This window comes from Lathyrus oleraceus, chromosome 4, assembly GCF_024323335.1.
Source record: "Lathyrus oleraceus cultivar Zhongwan6 chromosome 4, CAAS_Psat_ZW6_1.0, whole genome shotgun sequence".
In the NCBI taxonomy this organism is placed as follows: Eukaryota; Viridiplantae; Streptophyta; class Magnoliopsida; order Fabales; family Fabaceae; genus Lathyrus; species Lathyrus oleraceus.
In genome coordinates this window covers 496249558-496267014 of record NC_066582.1, presented here as the reverse complement: position 1 = coordinate 496267014, position 17457 = coordinate 496249558, and the positions used below count along the sequence as shown (strand labels likewise).

The 17457-nt window shown below is 32.9% G+C and overlaps 1 protein-coding gene across 2 annotated transcripts; it reads left to right on the top strand.

The window, feature by feature from the left end:
- The first annotated feature begins 268 nt into the window (after window positions 1–268).
- LOC127076723 (glycine--tRNA ligase, chloroplastic/mitochondrial 2) lies at window positions 269–17241 on the top strand. Of its 2 annotated transcripts, XM_051018479.1 has the most exons (36): window positions 269–641; window positions 779–829; window positions 1118–1185; window positions 1694–1775; window positions 1886–1949; window positions 2742–2797; window positions 2915–2992; window positions 3287–3361; window positions 3678–3748; window positions 4681–4797; window positions 4914–5015; window positions 5360–5486; window positions 6419–6502; window positions 6771–6857; window positions 8191–8292; window positions 8377–8440; window positions 8925–8980; window positions 9873–9944; window positions 10213–10295; window positions 10488–10536; window positions 11149–11211; window positions 11285–11374; window positions 11454–11540; window positions 11925–11996; window positions 12082–12140; window positions 12775–12868; window positions 13224–13442; window positions 13567–13661; window positions 13802–13892; window positions 14016–14120; window positions 14223–14261; window positions 15002–15091; window positions 15691–15792; window positions 16192–16273; window positions 16626–16711; window positions 16811–17241. In XM_051018479.1, exons 1-36 carry the CDS (start codon window positions 375–377, stop codon window positions 16907–16909), a joined length of 3228 nt encoding a protein of 1075 aa, XP_050874436.1. In that variant the 5' UTR covers window positions 269–374; the 3' UTR covers window positions 16910–17241. The 2 variants fall into 2 exon arrangements, with proteins under 2 accessions (XP_050874436.1, XP_050874437.1); XM_051018480.1 differs by lacking the exon at window positions 269–641 and having other exon boundaries at window positions 791–829; window positions 1118–1202.
- Window positions 17242–17457: the final 216 nt, after the last annotated feature.

The following is a 17457-nucleotide window of genomic DNA, read 5'->3' as shown; positions in this document are numbered from 1 at the left end:
AATTAGAGTGAGATAATTTTTATACCTTTTATTTAACATAAATTTGGAGTAGATTGACATAAATTTGAACTTCAGTTTAGTTGACGAAGAACATTTTGTTTTTGGCATAAATATAATCTCTTGAGTCTAAAACGACTATAATTAATAACAAAAATCTTTCTTCAAAAAATAAATTGTATATTTACCTCATCAACTATTTTTGCCAAATATATTTTAGCCTAAATAAATATATAGTAGGACTCCTATAATCCATGTCTTTTTTTTCTCCCTTACATATATTGCACAAAATTCTGATTTAAGTTGTATTTTGTTTTATGAAATTAGAGAAACGTTAAACAAAGCAATCCCATTCCTATCCGCGCTGTTGAAGCGAGATGATGAGTATCAGTATCATGGCTCTCCCACTCGTCATCTCCGTTTTCAAACCCCTCACCACCACCCGCCTCCACTCCACACTCTTACGCCGCCGTTTCACTACTTCTACTCTTACCGCCTCGGCCACAACCACTCCTCAACAACCTTCACCTTCACATTCAACTTCTCTCTCTCAACACTCTTCATCATCTTCATCTTCCACTTCCACGCTCCCCAATCACAACCTCTCTTCCCTCACTTTCCAGCAAGCTATTCAGCGCCTTCAGGTCTCACCATTCAACAATTCCACTTCACCTATTGTTTAATTTTTATTTTAATTCATAATTTGCATCAAATTTTGTGTTTGCAAAATGCTCAATTTTCTTTCCAGTTTTTAAAAAATAATCTTTTATCGTCGTTGCAGGAATATTGGGCTTCCGTTGGATGTTCCATAATGCAATGCAGCAACACAGAGGTAACTCTAACTTCATGCACCACCATTTTGAGCTTTTTACCCTTGAATTCGGTTTTCTTTTCTTTCTTTTTGATTCTTGTATCTGCAATTGAGTAGTTAAGTTAAACTACAACTGATAACTGATAGCATTTTGTTTTGAAGTTCTTAATGTGCTATAAGAGGAGTGACTTTTAATTTTGGTCTGCAAAAGCTGTTTTAAATAAGTTATTAACATGTTGGTTGGGTTTACTAGTTTATACTGGGAAATAATTGTTTTTGATATATTTTTCTTTTGGTTATGTTGAGCAGGTAGGAGCTGGGACTATGAATCCTCTTACATATTTAAGAGTTCTCGGTCCAGAACCATGGAATGTTGCGTAAGTATGTTTTAGATGTAAGTTCATCGGTTTGTTTGTGCGTCGATATTCTAAAAGTAGCTATTTGGTTCAATTGAACACTTTTCCTGGGATAAAGTTTTGGAAATGAATGTATTTTTCCTATCCTTCCTAGTAAAAATAGACTAAAAGTTAGAAGGGTTGTGATTTTACATCTACTTTATCACTTAGTTTAATCCTTATAGTTTAGGGATTAGACAAACTATATACAACATGCATCTGGTATTTCCTAATCGAAATGTCTATAAGCAATTGGATCATAACATGCACGGAAATAAGGAAACCAATGAATCTCAAAAAAGTCTTTTAGCAGAAAAACTGTTGCTTCTAAGCCTACCAGAGTTGAGACTCAAGTGGATGCTATTTGTTTTTAATATTTACTACTCTACTTATTTACTAATTTTTGTTATCCTTACTTATTAATATTGAATGGGGAATGCTAGGGTTTTGGATTTGAAATTCACGGTGTTTTTGTTTTTCCCGACGAAAGGTATGTGGAACCTAGCGTCCGCCCTGATGATAGTCGATATGGAGAAAACCCAAATAGGCTCCAAAAACACACTCAATTTCAGGTTATCTTTGATATTATGTTTAAATTCAGAATTTGAAGTTCTTATATTTCCTCTCTAGGATAACTTACTACCATTTCTATAATTGCTTTATTGGTTGCTTCTAAACTCAGGTAATATTGAAGCCTGATCCTGGAAATTCACAGGACCTTTTTATCCGCAGCCTTTCAGCTTTAGGTAGTAACTAAGCTTTAATATTCTCCGAATCACCAGAAATAGGACTCCGTTATATTATTGCTGTTTAAATTTGATTTTGGTTATTTCAGTGCACAACACTTTTAGAAACCGTATTTCCTGGTCCTAAGCCGTCCTTCATCAGTTCAAAACACTCCTCTGCACTAACAAGATGAGATTCCTCCTAGAACCTCCTACTACGAACAACAGAAAATCCTCACAGACTCGTTAATGTTTTGAGACACTAACTGTCATGTTAAAAGAGAAATATGATTGGTAGGGATATAAAACAGACAAATATTTTTTATTATTTGTCATGCTCCGTCATGAATTCACCTATTGTATAATGTATACATCACAAAGCAATTTGTTCTTGTTTTATGGACCAGCCCCTATTTAGCTTCACAAGTCAGTAGCCTCTCCTCTTACTGATTTATGGACCAGTTTTGTTTTCAAATGATTGCCTGAGCCCTACTAGCTAAAGAGACCTAAACCCTGCCATGCATTAAAACTCGAGCAACCCTCTTTTGTTGGCTAGTGACTCAAAACATCAGCCACCAAAGTTATTAGGAAAGGTGATAAAATAAAGGGCCTCTATGCCTCACACCTTGCACCCATTGAAACCAAATTACTTGTATACCATGATTATTGCAAAAATGATAAAACAACTTTGGTTTAGTTAGTTACTCAAAATGGAAAGAAAATGACAAGAGTATTTTGCAGTTCTTTCTATATGTTATTATTTACGCGATTTCAGAACTATTAGTCTGAACTTGTGGAATTTCTTTTTGATAGGTATTGATGTTACTGCCCATGATATACGATTTGTAGAGGACAACTGGGAGAGCCCGGTAATATTCTCTGTTTTAATTTATAACCGTGCTTACTGAAATACAGTTTAAAGTTTTTAAATTTTTTGTTGGTAAAGTTGTATCTACGTATCAATATGTTATTAAAAATGTATATAGGTTCTTGGTGCCTGGGGTTTGGGATGGGAAATCTGGATGGATGGAATGGAGATTACTCAGTTCACCTACTTTCAGCAGGTATGTTTTGTTGCTCAAAGTAAATATCAATACTTACATACAGGGACTAAAATTTACCAGAGAGAAGAAAAAAATTAAAAGTGGTGGAGTTCAACACACCCTGCTTAACAATTGTGGAGACTTTTTCTAAGAGAGAAGTGAACACAATATTTTATTTATCATGTTTTCATTACATGTTACTTTTTTTTGGGCTGTTCAATTCAATTTTCAATTATTGAAATAGAAAAGAAACCTTTTTAAGTGGTTCTCTGTTATACCATTTACTTGTATATTTTAATTGTGCGCTCCTTCCAGGCTGGAAGTCTCCAGTTATCACCAGTATCGGTAGAAATAACTTATGGCCTGGAGCGTATCCTCATGTTACTACAGGTCAGTTGACTGATTTTCTTTTTAAGTAAACATCAAGTTGCAGTTCAAAGTTTTACTTGCCACTACATTAGTCATCCAATTACTTTGGTAACCAATTTAGTTCCTAAAGATCTACAATGTCACCATATTCATCCTTATGAAGGACTAACGTGACAATATATAAAAATAACTGATTAGGTGACCAATGGAATTTTTGAGGGGGTCTAATTTGGTGATAATTTGGAGGACCAACTTGAGGGTTTACTATTTTTCTAAATGCATTCAATCTGTATCATCCATTAAATAACTTTCTAAAGTTTCATATGTTTTGTGGTAGGGAGTTGATCACTTCAAAAAGATCAAATATTCTGATGGAATTACTTATGGAGAGCTATTCTTGGAGAATGAGTACTTTTCTATTCTGTCTACTGGTTTTTGGATTGCATTTGATTTTATTTTCTGTGGTGAAATATTGTTTGGAGTTGCCATCAATGTTACATTTTCCCTTTCAATTGTTTTCTTCAATTTTGCATTTTCTTTTATAACACAATTAAACGAGAGGAAAATAATTCTAGTCTGATGATTGTTCTTTTGGTATAAAACGAGAAAGTACATAGAAGGATACAACAACAATAGCCAAGCCTTATCCCACTAAGTGGATCAACTTCCACCATAATGTTCTATCCAGGATCATACTTCTTTTCAAATCGTTAATCTCGAGATCTTTCTTAATAACTTCTCTTATAGTTTTTCTAGGTCTTCCTCTACCTCTAGTTGTTTGACTCCTCTCCAGTTGATCTATTCTCCTTACAACAGAGTCTACATGTCTTCTCTCTGCATGCCCAAACTCGTCTATCTTCCACTGTCTTTTCTACAAGGATGCATTATCCTTCACCGAATTTTGCTTTACTCAGTTGATTGAAAGTAATTGCTTCCTTTAAAGTACTACATTTGCCTTTTTAATTTCCGTTATCCTTTTATGTGTCTATGACATAGAAGGATAACGAAAATTAAAAAGGCAACTGGATTACTTTAAAGGAAGAAATTACTTTCAATCAACTGAGTTAAAGTAAAGTTCAGTGAAAGATAATGCATCCTTGTACGGCAACCAAACAGCTGGAAAGCAAACAAAACACAGTTGAACACATTAGGGCAAGAGAGCCATAATTTATGGAAAGGGTAGAAGAGAGGAAGAAATTGACAAATCTGAACCTCTTTAGGGCACTATGTACCGGCAGTGCTTTTCTTAGATTCTTAAAGCTATTGATCTATTATTTGTGTTTTGTTAAACTTGAATGCATTGTCTAATGATGCTGACGGTCTTTTGTTTTCTATTCTAGAAAGGAAATGAGTGCATATTATTTGGAGCATGCCAGTGTTGATCATCTTCAAAAACATTTTGATTTCTTTGAGGAGGAATCTCGTCGTTTACTTTCTTCAGGCCTTGCAATCCCTGCGTATGTTTATGCCATTTAGATATTATCATCATATTTCTTAGCATCAATCTTTTTGATATGCTTTCTCTTTGTCCACTGTCTTTACTTCTGACATATGTTTTGTGACTACATGCTAGGTATGATCAGCTACTGAAAACGTCTCATGCTTTTAATATTTTAGACTCCAGAGGCTTTGTTGGAGTAACAGAGCGTGCTCGTTATTTTGGTCGCATGCGTAGGTATTGATTGTTGCCTGATTTGTAATATGTAGCTTGGATACATGTAGGATCTTCTTATGTAATTTCATCACTTTGATAGTTTGATATAATCTGAATATTTTTTTCACCTAGAAAAAAGATATAACCTTAATCTTGATTGAGTATTACTGTTATCCCTTGCAATGGGCATCTGCAAGTCTTGTGTTACAATTCAGTATTACTGTTATCTCTCACAGAGGAGTTTTCAGTGAAGGCAGTTGCCCACCCCAAAATGCAATTATGATCCCTTAATTGCTGTCTTCATTGCGAGTTATCTTGATTTTCTGCATTTCGTGATGTCTTTTCTTCATCATCGTTTTCCTCAGTTTAGCTCGCCAGTGTGCCCAACTTTGGTTGAAGACCAGGGAGATGCTTGGCTACCCCCTTGGTTTCATCTCCGAACCTGATCATTCTGTAATGCCAAAGGATGTTTTGAAGGCCGCATGTGAAAAGGTTAGTTTGCATATCTGTGTCACTTAGTCACCTTATCTTGCATAAAACTTAGATGCTGCTAATGTTTTGGAAATGATATTGCTGCTTTTCTTAAACAGTTTTATTGATTCATTCAATAATCTTCCATATTTTTGGTCAAGTGTCAGCAAAAAATATATAGATGCCCGGTCCTACACCTTATAATTTAAGTTTGTACACAAGTTGCTACTGGTCGTTGGAATGTTATTTTAGTCTTTATGACAATTTGGTTTGGAGTTCACTGCTTGCATGCACACTTAATCAAATTTTTGCACAAAATTTGCATTAAGTTTATTTCCACCTGAGAATGAAACAATCTTCGTGATTTTACATAAAAACTTGAGATTTAAATCCTTGTCATGAATCAATACTATATACATATATAGTTTTCAAAAGCAAAAAACTTAAAGTAGATCAATACTATCAATTGTAACATTTATTAACAAATTTATCTTCAACTAAAACAGTGCAGTTTTTTTAGGCTTGTTTCTGGTGATGTCCAAGCCATGACTACCTGATTTTAAACTATCGGCGTGGTATTAATGCAGATTTAATTAAATTTTTGGTTGGCATTGAACTTCTTGGATATCAATATATGAAAAGGCTAGCCTAAATATTACCTCTGCAAATATGTCTGAAAATTGGAATCATAAAGTTGAAAAAATGAATTCATTCACATCTTCAATAGCAATATTGTAAGCATTTACAGGTATCCATGCTTTAAAGAACACCACTGTCTTGTATTTCACATGACAATTACGTGGATGTTTGTTTGACTTTTAATTCAAAACAAACTTATAGACATGACAGTGGTTAAATCAGAATAAAGTTTAGCTTGAGTACATGTTTTATTATTGATTGATGTGTGACTTTTATTTATAAATTAGTGTAAAATTCTAGCTCTTTGGTTTCAGGTGCATGATCATGCAAGATCATTTGTTCTTGAAATTGGAACCGAAGAAATGCCACCTCATGATGTTGTTGATGCAAGCAAGCAAGTATAACTCATATTCATCTGATTAAAATCATGATATCTTTTACCTCTAGTTTATCATTTGTGGAGCTTCTCTTCATTGACAAATATATTTTCACCTTTTATTTATTTATTTTTAATTTCTGTTTTAGATTTCAAGCATTTTTCTGCAATACAGACTGTTTCAACCATTCACTATACAATTTAGTATTATCCCTTATTATGTTTTTTTTATAAATATTATTATCCTCCATCATTGTTCAATATTGATTCTACTCTGCTGGTTATTGTAGCTGAAAGATTTACTGGTGCAATTACTGGATCGACAGAGGTTAAAGCATGGTGAAGTGCAGGTTTTTGGCACTGCACGGAGACTAGTGGTGTGTGAATATATTTCTTGAGCACAATTCTTGTTTGTATATGCTATTTGTTTTTGTAATAGTTGATCGCAGAAAAAAAAACAAATATAAGTATAAAAAAACAGAATCGATAAAAGTGATGCATTACCATCTTACACTTGCAGGTTTGTAGATAAGGAAATCAATTTAAAATCTTGCGAAACTAAAATATTAGGAATTTTTCTTTTTGTAGTACACTGTACAATGTGTGTGAATATATATACTATGATAGGAAAATTTAGGCACTAGATTTTTGTGTAGTTTTAATTGCAAATCCCTATTCCAACTCCCGAATGCTGATTCATCGCCAACTGAGGAAGGCTTTACTTTCACAAATGGAAAGTACTACTTGTTACGAAGGCCAACTAAAAGAAATGCAAGAGTTACACTAACCCCCACCCATGTTTCAGTAAAAGCCGAATTTATGTTTTTTACTAACTAACTATTTTGCTCTTCGTGTATTTCGTTTCTTACTAAATAGCATGCCTCTTCACAAATTCATTCCAAAAATCAAAGCTGCTTCTATGATTTAGGTCTTTTGTTTGGACGGTAGACACTGACGTACTAGAATCAACTCAAATAACTTGTTAAAGAAACATATGCTTCACATTATGACATAATTAGCTAGAAATAAATGATTGATTATCTATTTGTCTCAATAACTAGGAGAACATTGTGAGAAATGCTTCAAAAAAGTTGATCCTTGATTATGTGTTTTTTGTTATATTGTAGTTTCCTTTAGAAGGATATTATCATATATTTTGCATTTGACTTTCACATAAGTTAGCTAGAAATAAATGATTAATTATCTCAATAACTAGGAGAACATTGTGATAAATGCTTCAAAAAAGTTAATCCTTGATTATGTTTTTTTTTGTATATTGTAGTTTCTTTTAGGAGGATATTATCATATATTTTGCATTGGACTTTCAAAGTTATATATTTTAAAAAAAATGAATTCAACAGTTTACTGGTTTTTCTTTGCATTAATAGAGTCTCATACTCTAAAGTGTGTCTCTTTGCCTGGAAATTTGCCACATACATATGATTTTGTTTATGGGACTTGTCATTTCTCATATGCTGAGTTGCTGCTTTCATGCATTTTTAATTTTTGTTTCCAGATGTCAGGAAAGATCCTTGATTTTCACCTAATTTGTACCAACTCTCTTTAAGCTCCTAATTAGGATTAGTTGATAAATTCACTAGTTCTATAATTGAAATAGATATGCTTTGCAGTTCATACATTATATTTCAAGTATTGGATCACATAAGAAATGATTGTATTCATATCTGTTCCCTGTTGTGAAATCCACAGGTTTCTATTGAAAATCTTTTCACGAAACAAACAGAGCAGGAGATTGAGGTTCGAGGTCCTCCTGTTTCAAAAGCATTCGATCAGGAAGGAAATCCAACAAAGGTTTAATTTGTGCTTTCGATTTTTCATATCATACCCTGTATTGTAGTTGAAGTATGTATCTTTAGTTTAGTTTTCTTATGTCAGGCTGCTGAGGGTTTTTCCCGTAAATACGCCGTTCCACTGGACTTGGTATACAGAAAGGTTGATGGTTAGTATCCAGAGCCAAACCACATGTTTAGTGCGTTTGGATGCGTTTACTTTTTTTCCTACACATCAAACCGTTATTTTTCTATTGTTGATTTTCATTGTACACTACAATCACAAACTGTCACTTCTGATGTAACTGATTTCAGGGAAACTGCTCATCAGGCCATATTTTCAGCTTATATATGATATACTTTTAAAACTTTTTTACCCTGCTTGTTTATACTTTGTACCACCTCTTACATTGTTCTTTATTGAAGCAAAAAGGACCGAGTTGTATTGCCACCCTCTAATTGATCCTGCAGAAAAAAATATTGACTTGATGAGTTGCTGCTTTGTATAAAATAAACTTATTGCTGGAGCTTTCAACTTAATTTTCAAGAACTGTAATTTAATTTGTGTAACTCGTCAAATTTCCTGTTAATATGCTGCTAGACCATGAGCCAACTTTATAAAAGTTATTTCAATGTGATTTCTTGATATTGCAGGGAAAACAGAATATGTATATGCTCGAATAAAAGAGTCTTCCAGACATGCCGTGGAGGTTTTCTATTCTTTATTTTTGATATCTAGCCATTTTAAGTTTTTTTTTTTTGTTCTTAACAGTAAGTTATTTTTAAAAGGTCAATACGGAATGGGAGTGTGGTATTTATTTCTCGTAGGTGCTTGTTTGAACATTTGAATCCTGGACCAAAAATAAATAAGCTATTATATTAACCAAAATTTTAAAATCCGGACCAGTCACTGAACCAGTAAAGTCATTTGTTGGGATGTCTCTCTAAAGTGATGCCCTTGCATGTCATTCTTGATTAAGAAAATGGTTAAATATGTTTTTAGTCCATGTAAAACCACAGCCTTTCAAGTTTAGTCCCAAAATAAATTTGATTCACATTTATTCTCTATTTTTACTTTTTTTAGGAGCTCTTTTGAGGGACTAAAAGCACCCATTTTTTGTTAAAAGTTTTCAAAATAGGGACTAAAAGTGAATAAAATTTGCTTAGGGAATAAATTTGAAAGGTTGTGATCTTTTAGGGACTAAGCATTTAACAAAAACAATATTAGCATCACATTTTACATTCTCAAAATATTATCATATTATGTCTTGTAAGATGAAAAATGCTGAACAATTCAAATTGGTTCTTCACCACTTGTTTTGCAGCATTTTGACTAGCTCTATACTGATTCTTACTAACTTTGATATCACTTAGATTTTTGGTCAAATGGATTAGACACTTAGGTGGTACTTAATTCAATTTTAAATTTAACCAGTCGAACCAGTCTTGTCCAATTATGATCATAGAAATTCTAAGATGAGAGATACCAGAGTTTTAAGATGTGAACACACGGTGTCATTTATGGTTGTTTATTTCTTTGTGCTTCTTGCACCCTTTTTGAAGAAAAAGGCTAATGCTGCTGATTTATTTTATTCTTGTTAGGTTTTATCTGAAGATTTGCCTGCTACTATTGCAAAAATTTCATTTCCAAAGACAATGCGTTGGAATTCACAGGTATGCTAGCTTTTTGAGTGTGTCTCTGTATGCTATTTGACTCTATCTTCAGAGATGTCACAGAACAACAAAAGACATATAGCATGTTATGAACCAACTCTCCCAAAAGCTGTTGGGCTAAAGCATGAGAATAGTTTTTTTAACGTGCTCCCTAAGCAACAAAACACATGGATGCAAAATTTTATTCTGAAATTTACTTATATCTATTTAGATGAATGAGAGCAACAGGGATTAAGTTTTGATATGTTTCCATACTTTAAATGTATAGGTGATGTTTAGCAGGCCTATCCGTTGGATTTTGGCTTTGCATGGAGATGTTGTGGTCCCATTTATGTTTGCTGGGGTAGTGAGGTGATTTACTTTATGGATATTCTCTTTACTTTGCTGTGCCCTCAAAGCATGTGTTAGTATTGGACTTTTTGTTTCATATCCATCATTTTATAAGAATGTTATTTGTAAACTGTTTCCTTCTTTAGGTTATCAGTTTCCTTTTTGTTATCTGCTGCGTGAGTAACTCGTGCCATATTTGTTTATATTGTGCAGTGGGAACTTGTCGTGCGGTCTTCGTAATACTGCATCAGCCGTTGTCCAGGTGAATGTTCAAATGGTTTTTAATCAATTGATTATATGTTCTTAATTTTGATACTTGGTGCAACTACAACACATATCTTTGAGAGAGATCTCTGTGTGTATCAATTTTTAAATAATTTTGAAATTGGTTAAGTGTAGTCTAATAATCAAATATTTGTATTTTTAATAGCATATTATACATTAAAGTGGTTTGTGATGATGCATCAATCATGCTTTTGAATTATACTAAACCTTGTAAATTAGATCTACTTCACTAGAACTTTTATTAATTTTACAGTTGGATTTATAAAAACTTACCAAGAACAAAAAACTAAAGCTTTTTTTCACTAGTTGGCTACTAAGATTGATTGATAAAATTTACTATTTATTTATTAAAAACTATAAAGCTAATGGGTGTAATTGTGTAAGCATACCAATCCTTACATTACATCCGGTGTCAACTGAGTCCAATCTTGTGTTCGTGTGTATGTGTAACAGCTGCAATACTCTTTTATTCTCTATTATGTTCTTTCTTTAGGAGCATCTCTTCCCCTCCTAACTCTTTTTAATCATCTTTGGTTTGCTCTAATACATTTTTTCTCTTATATATAAAACTACATACTTTAATTTGCAGATAGAAAATGCAGAATCATATTCAGTTGCAATGGAAAGTGCGGGAGTCAATGTTATAGTTGAGGTATGAAGAGATAAGTTTGTTGATATAAAAATTTGTAGATTTTAAAATATGACTAGATTGGTACTTTTCTCAGGACCGTAAGAAAAAAATTGTTGAGCAATCTAATACATTAGCTGAGAGTGTAAATGGTCAAATTCTGATTCCGAAAGGTTTGCTTGACGAGGTTAGTTTTCGATGTTCCATTTGCTTAATATTATTGCATATTTTCTTTTCTAAGAATTTTCATTTGTATTTGATTTTAGGTTGTAAATCTTGTTGAGGCACCTATTCCAGTGCTTGGAAAGTTTAAGGAAACCTTCTTAGATCTTCCAAAGGATCTTTTGACTATGGTAAAATAGTTTATTCTGTCACTTCTCTGTTATTAACAGCTTCCGGTCATACCACTTATAAAGAACTAGTCCAATGTAAGAATCAAGTTGTGCACAATTTATTTTTTGGCGAAAAGTAGTGTACAAATTTAATGACTTGCCTCTAATTAACAAAAAATAAAAGCCTTAACAACATTAGTTACTCACAGATGCTGGCCAAGGTAAATGCCATACAGAGACTCAACCAAGTTCATATCTTGACAAAAATAAAAATATTAAAATGCCCCTGACTGAAAATATCACAATTAACACCAACATCCAAATTAAATCAAACTAATGAGGTTTTTGGATCTTTCAAATTTTGAAGTAAATAGAAAATAGAAGGTAACTGTTGTAATCCTGCAGGTTATGCAAAAACACCAGAAATATTTTGCTGTATGCAATACTAATGGACAACTACTGCCTTACTTTATTGCTGTAAGTTCTTTCTAATTATTTAATACCCTAGATTAACTACTTATTTTGAATTGTTATTTTTTAAGATACATGGTATTTCTTCTAGGTTGCAAATGGAGCAATTGATGAGACTACAGTGAGAAAAGGAAATGAAGCAGTGCTCAGGTATTCTTATTATCATGTTTATATATAATTTAATGAAAGGGTGTTGTGATGTTACCATGATGAGTTGCCAAACATTTATTGGTTGTTTGGTTTTCCTTGGTCGCCTTTGCCTAAAACTCAAATTTCCTAAAATATTAATCTATTAGGTAAGGACTCACGAGTGGTTTATCTTTCTAACATGTCCTTTCATGAAAGACCCCTTTGGGTTTGAAGCATGAACAATGAAAAGGTCCACTCTACTTTATGACGAAATTTTGGTTTATTTAGAATACTTGGAGTGGCAAGGATCAAACCCTTGTCTACGTATTCAAAGAGACCCTGATATCATGTTAAGGAACAATCACTCCCAAAACTTAAGCTATTGGGTCCGGTTGATTATGCATGTTTTGTATCTATAACATACACCAGACACTTGTGTGAACAAAAAACTAACCATTAAAATATATTGATAACCGGGAAATAAGAAAGAATCAGAGTAATCTACTTATTAATTTTCAAAATGGTTTCTAACTTCCAACTTGTTTAAAATGAATTTTATTGATAATGAGATCTAGCCTCAACCTTTGTGCCTGTTGGATCCAATTCTGTTTCACGGGACCTATACATTAACCACACAATTTAATTTTCTTTGCAGAGCTCGCTATGAAGATGCTAAGTTCTTTTATGAGATGGACACTCGTAAAAGGTTTTCAGAATTCCGAGAGCAACTGAAAAATATTCTCTTTCATGTAAGTTGTATATTAAAGTTTTAGATGAATGATTGATGATAGCATTTATCCTTTACTAGCGTTTATAAATCCTTTACTAGTTTTATTTTCTTGTAAATGAGGTGAAAATAACATCTCATATTGATGTTGAAAATAAACAAGGGAAAAGGTTAGAGCCATTGAGAATAATACTATTTGTGGGTTTTTTAACCTTTAAAATATTTTATCACAAGGTAATTACGGAAAGTAAAAGAAAATAAGGATAAAGGTTAGAGACTTTACTTTAGAAAATAACACTAATGAGTGAAAGATGTCTAAAATACGGTGCGTAGCCTTCAATATTGGTTATTTATTTTGGTCACATGGAATGGAACAGGAGAAACTTGGAACCATGCTGGATAAAATGACTCGTGTTGAAAACATGGTTACTAAGCTAAGTTGCATCATGGATATCAATGAAGATCTGCAACAAATCATCCGGGAAGCTGCCTCACTTGCCATGTCTGACCTTGCCACATCAGTTGTCACTGAGTTTACAGCACTTTCAGGAGTAATGGGGCGTCACTACGCCCTTCGAGATGGATACTCAGAGCAGGTTGTTCTATTTGTCATGTCTGACCTTGCCACATCAGTTTCATGACCCTTGCATCTTATTTGGTTACAAACTACTCATTATCTTGCAATTTTCTTCTTCTTTTCTGTCACTTCAAATCTTGCAGACTGCAGAAGCCTTGTTTGAGATCACACTTCCTAGATTTTCTGGGGACATACTTCCTAATAGTGATGCTGGCATAGTTTTGGCAATTGCTGATAGGTGAAACTGGTTCCTTGATATGAATCTTTTCCTGCTTATTCTAGTAATAGTTGTATCTGATACAGAACTCAGCATAAATTGTCCCGACTGTGTCTAACAACATGGATTTACATCTAACATGATGTGATAAACGTCTGCAGATTAGATAGCCTGGTAGGTTTATTCACTGCTGGCTGTCAACCTAGTTCCACAAACGATCCATTTGGCCTGCGACGAATCTCATATGGTCTTGTAAGTATAGCATAGCATTCTATCCTCTAATTTAATTCATGTTCTGTTATTTTTTCTCTTAGAACTTGTTTTCCGTAAAAAACACGAAGTATAAAGTCTGACACTCTGTACTGTATTCTTCAGGTGCAATTGTTAGTGGAAAAGAATAAAAACCTAGATTTTAAAGAGGCTCTGGAACTTGCCGCAGATGTCCAGCCAATTAAAGTAAATCCTCAAGTAATAGACGATGTAAGTTCCTTCCTTTTGTATAAATTGCAATTTGCAGTTGCTTTTGTTAGCGTTATTTACCTCTATTTTGGGATTGAAAGCTGATGGGAACTCATTGTTTAGGTACGTCAATTTGTCACTAGAAGATTAGAGCAATTTCTGGTATGTATTATGTTCAATATAATTAATTCTTTGCTTGACTATAATTATGTGACATTTCATATTATTGCCATCTTTTAATCGAACGAATGGTCTCTGTACCTCAACAGTAAATTGTATAGCAAAATTAACTTATTTAAAATTTCACGTTATTACCATCTTTTAGATGATGCTTATATATAAACCTGATGAAGTTTAATCCCACACTCCAAGGTCTTATTAACTTAATCATCAATTTAATGTATTTGGAGGGGGTACTAATCGATATCAATAAACTTATACAATACTATCATCAAACAGGAAATAAAATCACAACCAATCAATATCAATAAACTTATACAATACTATCATCAAACAATTAATAAAATCACAACTATTGTATTTGGTCCTCCTATCATGCCATTTAGTATGTCAAAGAGCCCTTAAACCTAAGCATACTTACAAGCACAGTTTGCTCCCAAAGTTTCTCCTTAGCTACAGCACCGATGACTTTACACATTACTTATTACAAGATATTTAACAAATATTATATTGTTAATGCTTATGGATATAGACTCTTGTATGATCTGTGGGACTATATTTTCATTAGCACTTTTTACTGACATTAATGAAGTTAATCTTAGTTACATGTGATTATGTGTGATCACTATTTTATGTGTATAATGCCTTGCAATATTTTTGATGAAATCTACTTTTTGAGAAATGCCAGGTGGTTTGACCATACCGCTGTATTTTGTTAACAGGTGGACAAGGGAGTGAGTGCAGAAATTGTTCGTTCTGTCCTTGCAGAGAGGGCTAACTTTCCCTGTCTAGCAGCAAAATCAGCATATAAAGTAAGCAAACAAACATCTTCCATTTTACCTCATCCTTTGATATGACATTATTATAAAGCAAAACCTTTGAATTTTCTGAAGTATTCATGCAATTTTGAGAAAGACCGGTAATGTCAGATAACCTTAAAAAGTTCTGACTCTTGAAATCAATCAGATGACTATGTGTGTCCAACACTTGATCTTTGAAAACCTGTTTTAGCTAAAAAAAACTTTTTGAATACGGAAATCGCCCCCTTTGATGATATTAATAAGATGATTAGTAAAAAAAATTAGGGCACACAAAACATTGATGATACTATTTCACCCAAAAATACCTAGAATGCACCCAGTTCTTATCACTTCGTAGATTTTCACTGTAAAAAGTTTTCTTTATGATTAGCCTCTTTGGGCTTTCCACCGATCATTCTTTTTTGGACCTCTTGGCCCTAAACTTACTAGCCTAAAAAATTACGTCAATCCATTGAAATATGGTGTGCTACTGGCAAATATATGCGACAAGAAATGCTTTTAACAAGTTAATTCATTTATAAATAGAATCATTTTTAAACTTTAGTACTTTTGAGGAGTATTCCTAATGATTTTTAATCTGATTGATTTAGATGGAAGAATTATCAAAAGGAGAGTTTTTCCCTAAAGTAGTTGAAGCATACTCTCGACCAACTCGAATTGTCCGAGGAAAGGAAAATGAGCTTCATTCAGAGGTATTTATTTTCTTCTTATTTGGATCAATTATGTATAGAGACAACTAGATTGCATTAAATCTAATCCCCTAAAAACATGAGTTATACATAGAAATAGCATAAAGCCACAATATTTTGAATTCATTTATGAATGATTGTCTTTCCTCATTCCAAAACATAACATACATCAAATCAATAATATGTATGGTAATAATGCTAACAGTGGAGTTCTAGTTTAATTTCTTGTGGATTTAATTAGCATAGCTGTAACGAGTCATGAATTTGTGCACATTATTCTTCATTTCTCCATTTTGTTTAACATTTTTTCTACCGGAAAAGGTTTGGTGTAGACGTAGTAGTATTATGAATGCTTGTGTATATGAATGACACTTGTTTCTTTTTTTCCTATTACATTATTAGGTGGATGAGACTGCCTTCGAGACAAATGAAGAAAGAGTTTTGTGGAACACATTTTTGTCCGTGAAAAAGAGTATCAATCCTGGTATTTTCTACATCTCTCTTGCTTTTGCCGATTTTGTTTGGAGTAAAATTAGAACAAATAAATTGTCTCTTGAAAACACATAATAATTGTCAACTTAAAAAATGTATTTTTCTAAAACGACAATAAAAAAAAGGAAGTAATATATTTCCTTTTACGTGGAACATTGATTATTACATCATTTTATTCATGGTATGTTTGGAACTGCGTTTATGTTTTGCATTGTCAGCGTGAACACGAAGAAGCTACAATATGCAGCTTTCACGTCGATATCTGCTGCAATTCTATATAATTTACCACAGTACCAAACAGAGGCTTAATGTATTACGATATCTAAATTTTCTTTTCTCTACAGGTCTTGACATCGATGATTTTGTTGAAATTTCATCCCAGCTTGTACAACCACTTGATGATTTCTTTAATAATGTCTTCGTAATGGTGGTACGTTGTTCATATCGTTTTAAATTGTGTCTTTAACTACAGGTTAACATTTTTAATATAAATATTAATAACTCTGATTTTGTTTTTGGTGCAATTTAGGATGATGCCAAGATCAGAAAAAACAGACTAGCTCTGCTAAAAGGAATTGCTGAACTCCCTAAAGGAATTGCAGACCTTACATTGTTACCAGGATTTTAAGGATTGGCAAACATGTAGACTATTTATTTCCCATCAAACAAACCTCTAAGCAATTTGTCCCAATTTCATCCCTTTTAGTTTATTTCAATTTTGTATACTAGGTGTTTTATTTAAATTTTTTTGTCTGAGTTTTTTTTTTGTGGTTATTTAAAGTGAGGTGCAACAAATAAACACTTTAGGAGGCCACTTATCGTAGCGATGCCCTCGCCCAAACACGATTAACCGTGGAGCACTGATGAGAGTCCAATTGAATGTAAATTTGTGACTATGTATTATATAATTCATTTGTATTCTTTATTTGAGTAATAAAAGTTAGTATAAACTTTTTTTTATTGCAACACCTATCATTAGCTTTTTCATTTTTTCTATTTGACAAAAACATTCACGTGTTTTTAGAAGTGATTAGAGAGTTCACTCAAAAGGATTCACTTGAAATAACTTTAACTTAGTTTTGAAAGCATTTCTTAATAAAGATAAAGAAGAAAACGTTTGTATGTAACTAGTTGAAAGATGTCTTATAGGGGTGGTGAATAGTATGCAAGCTTATA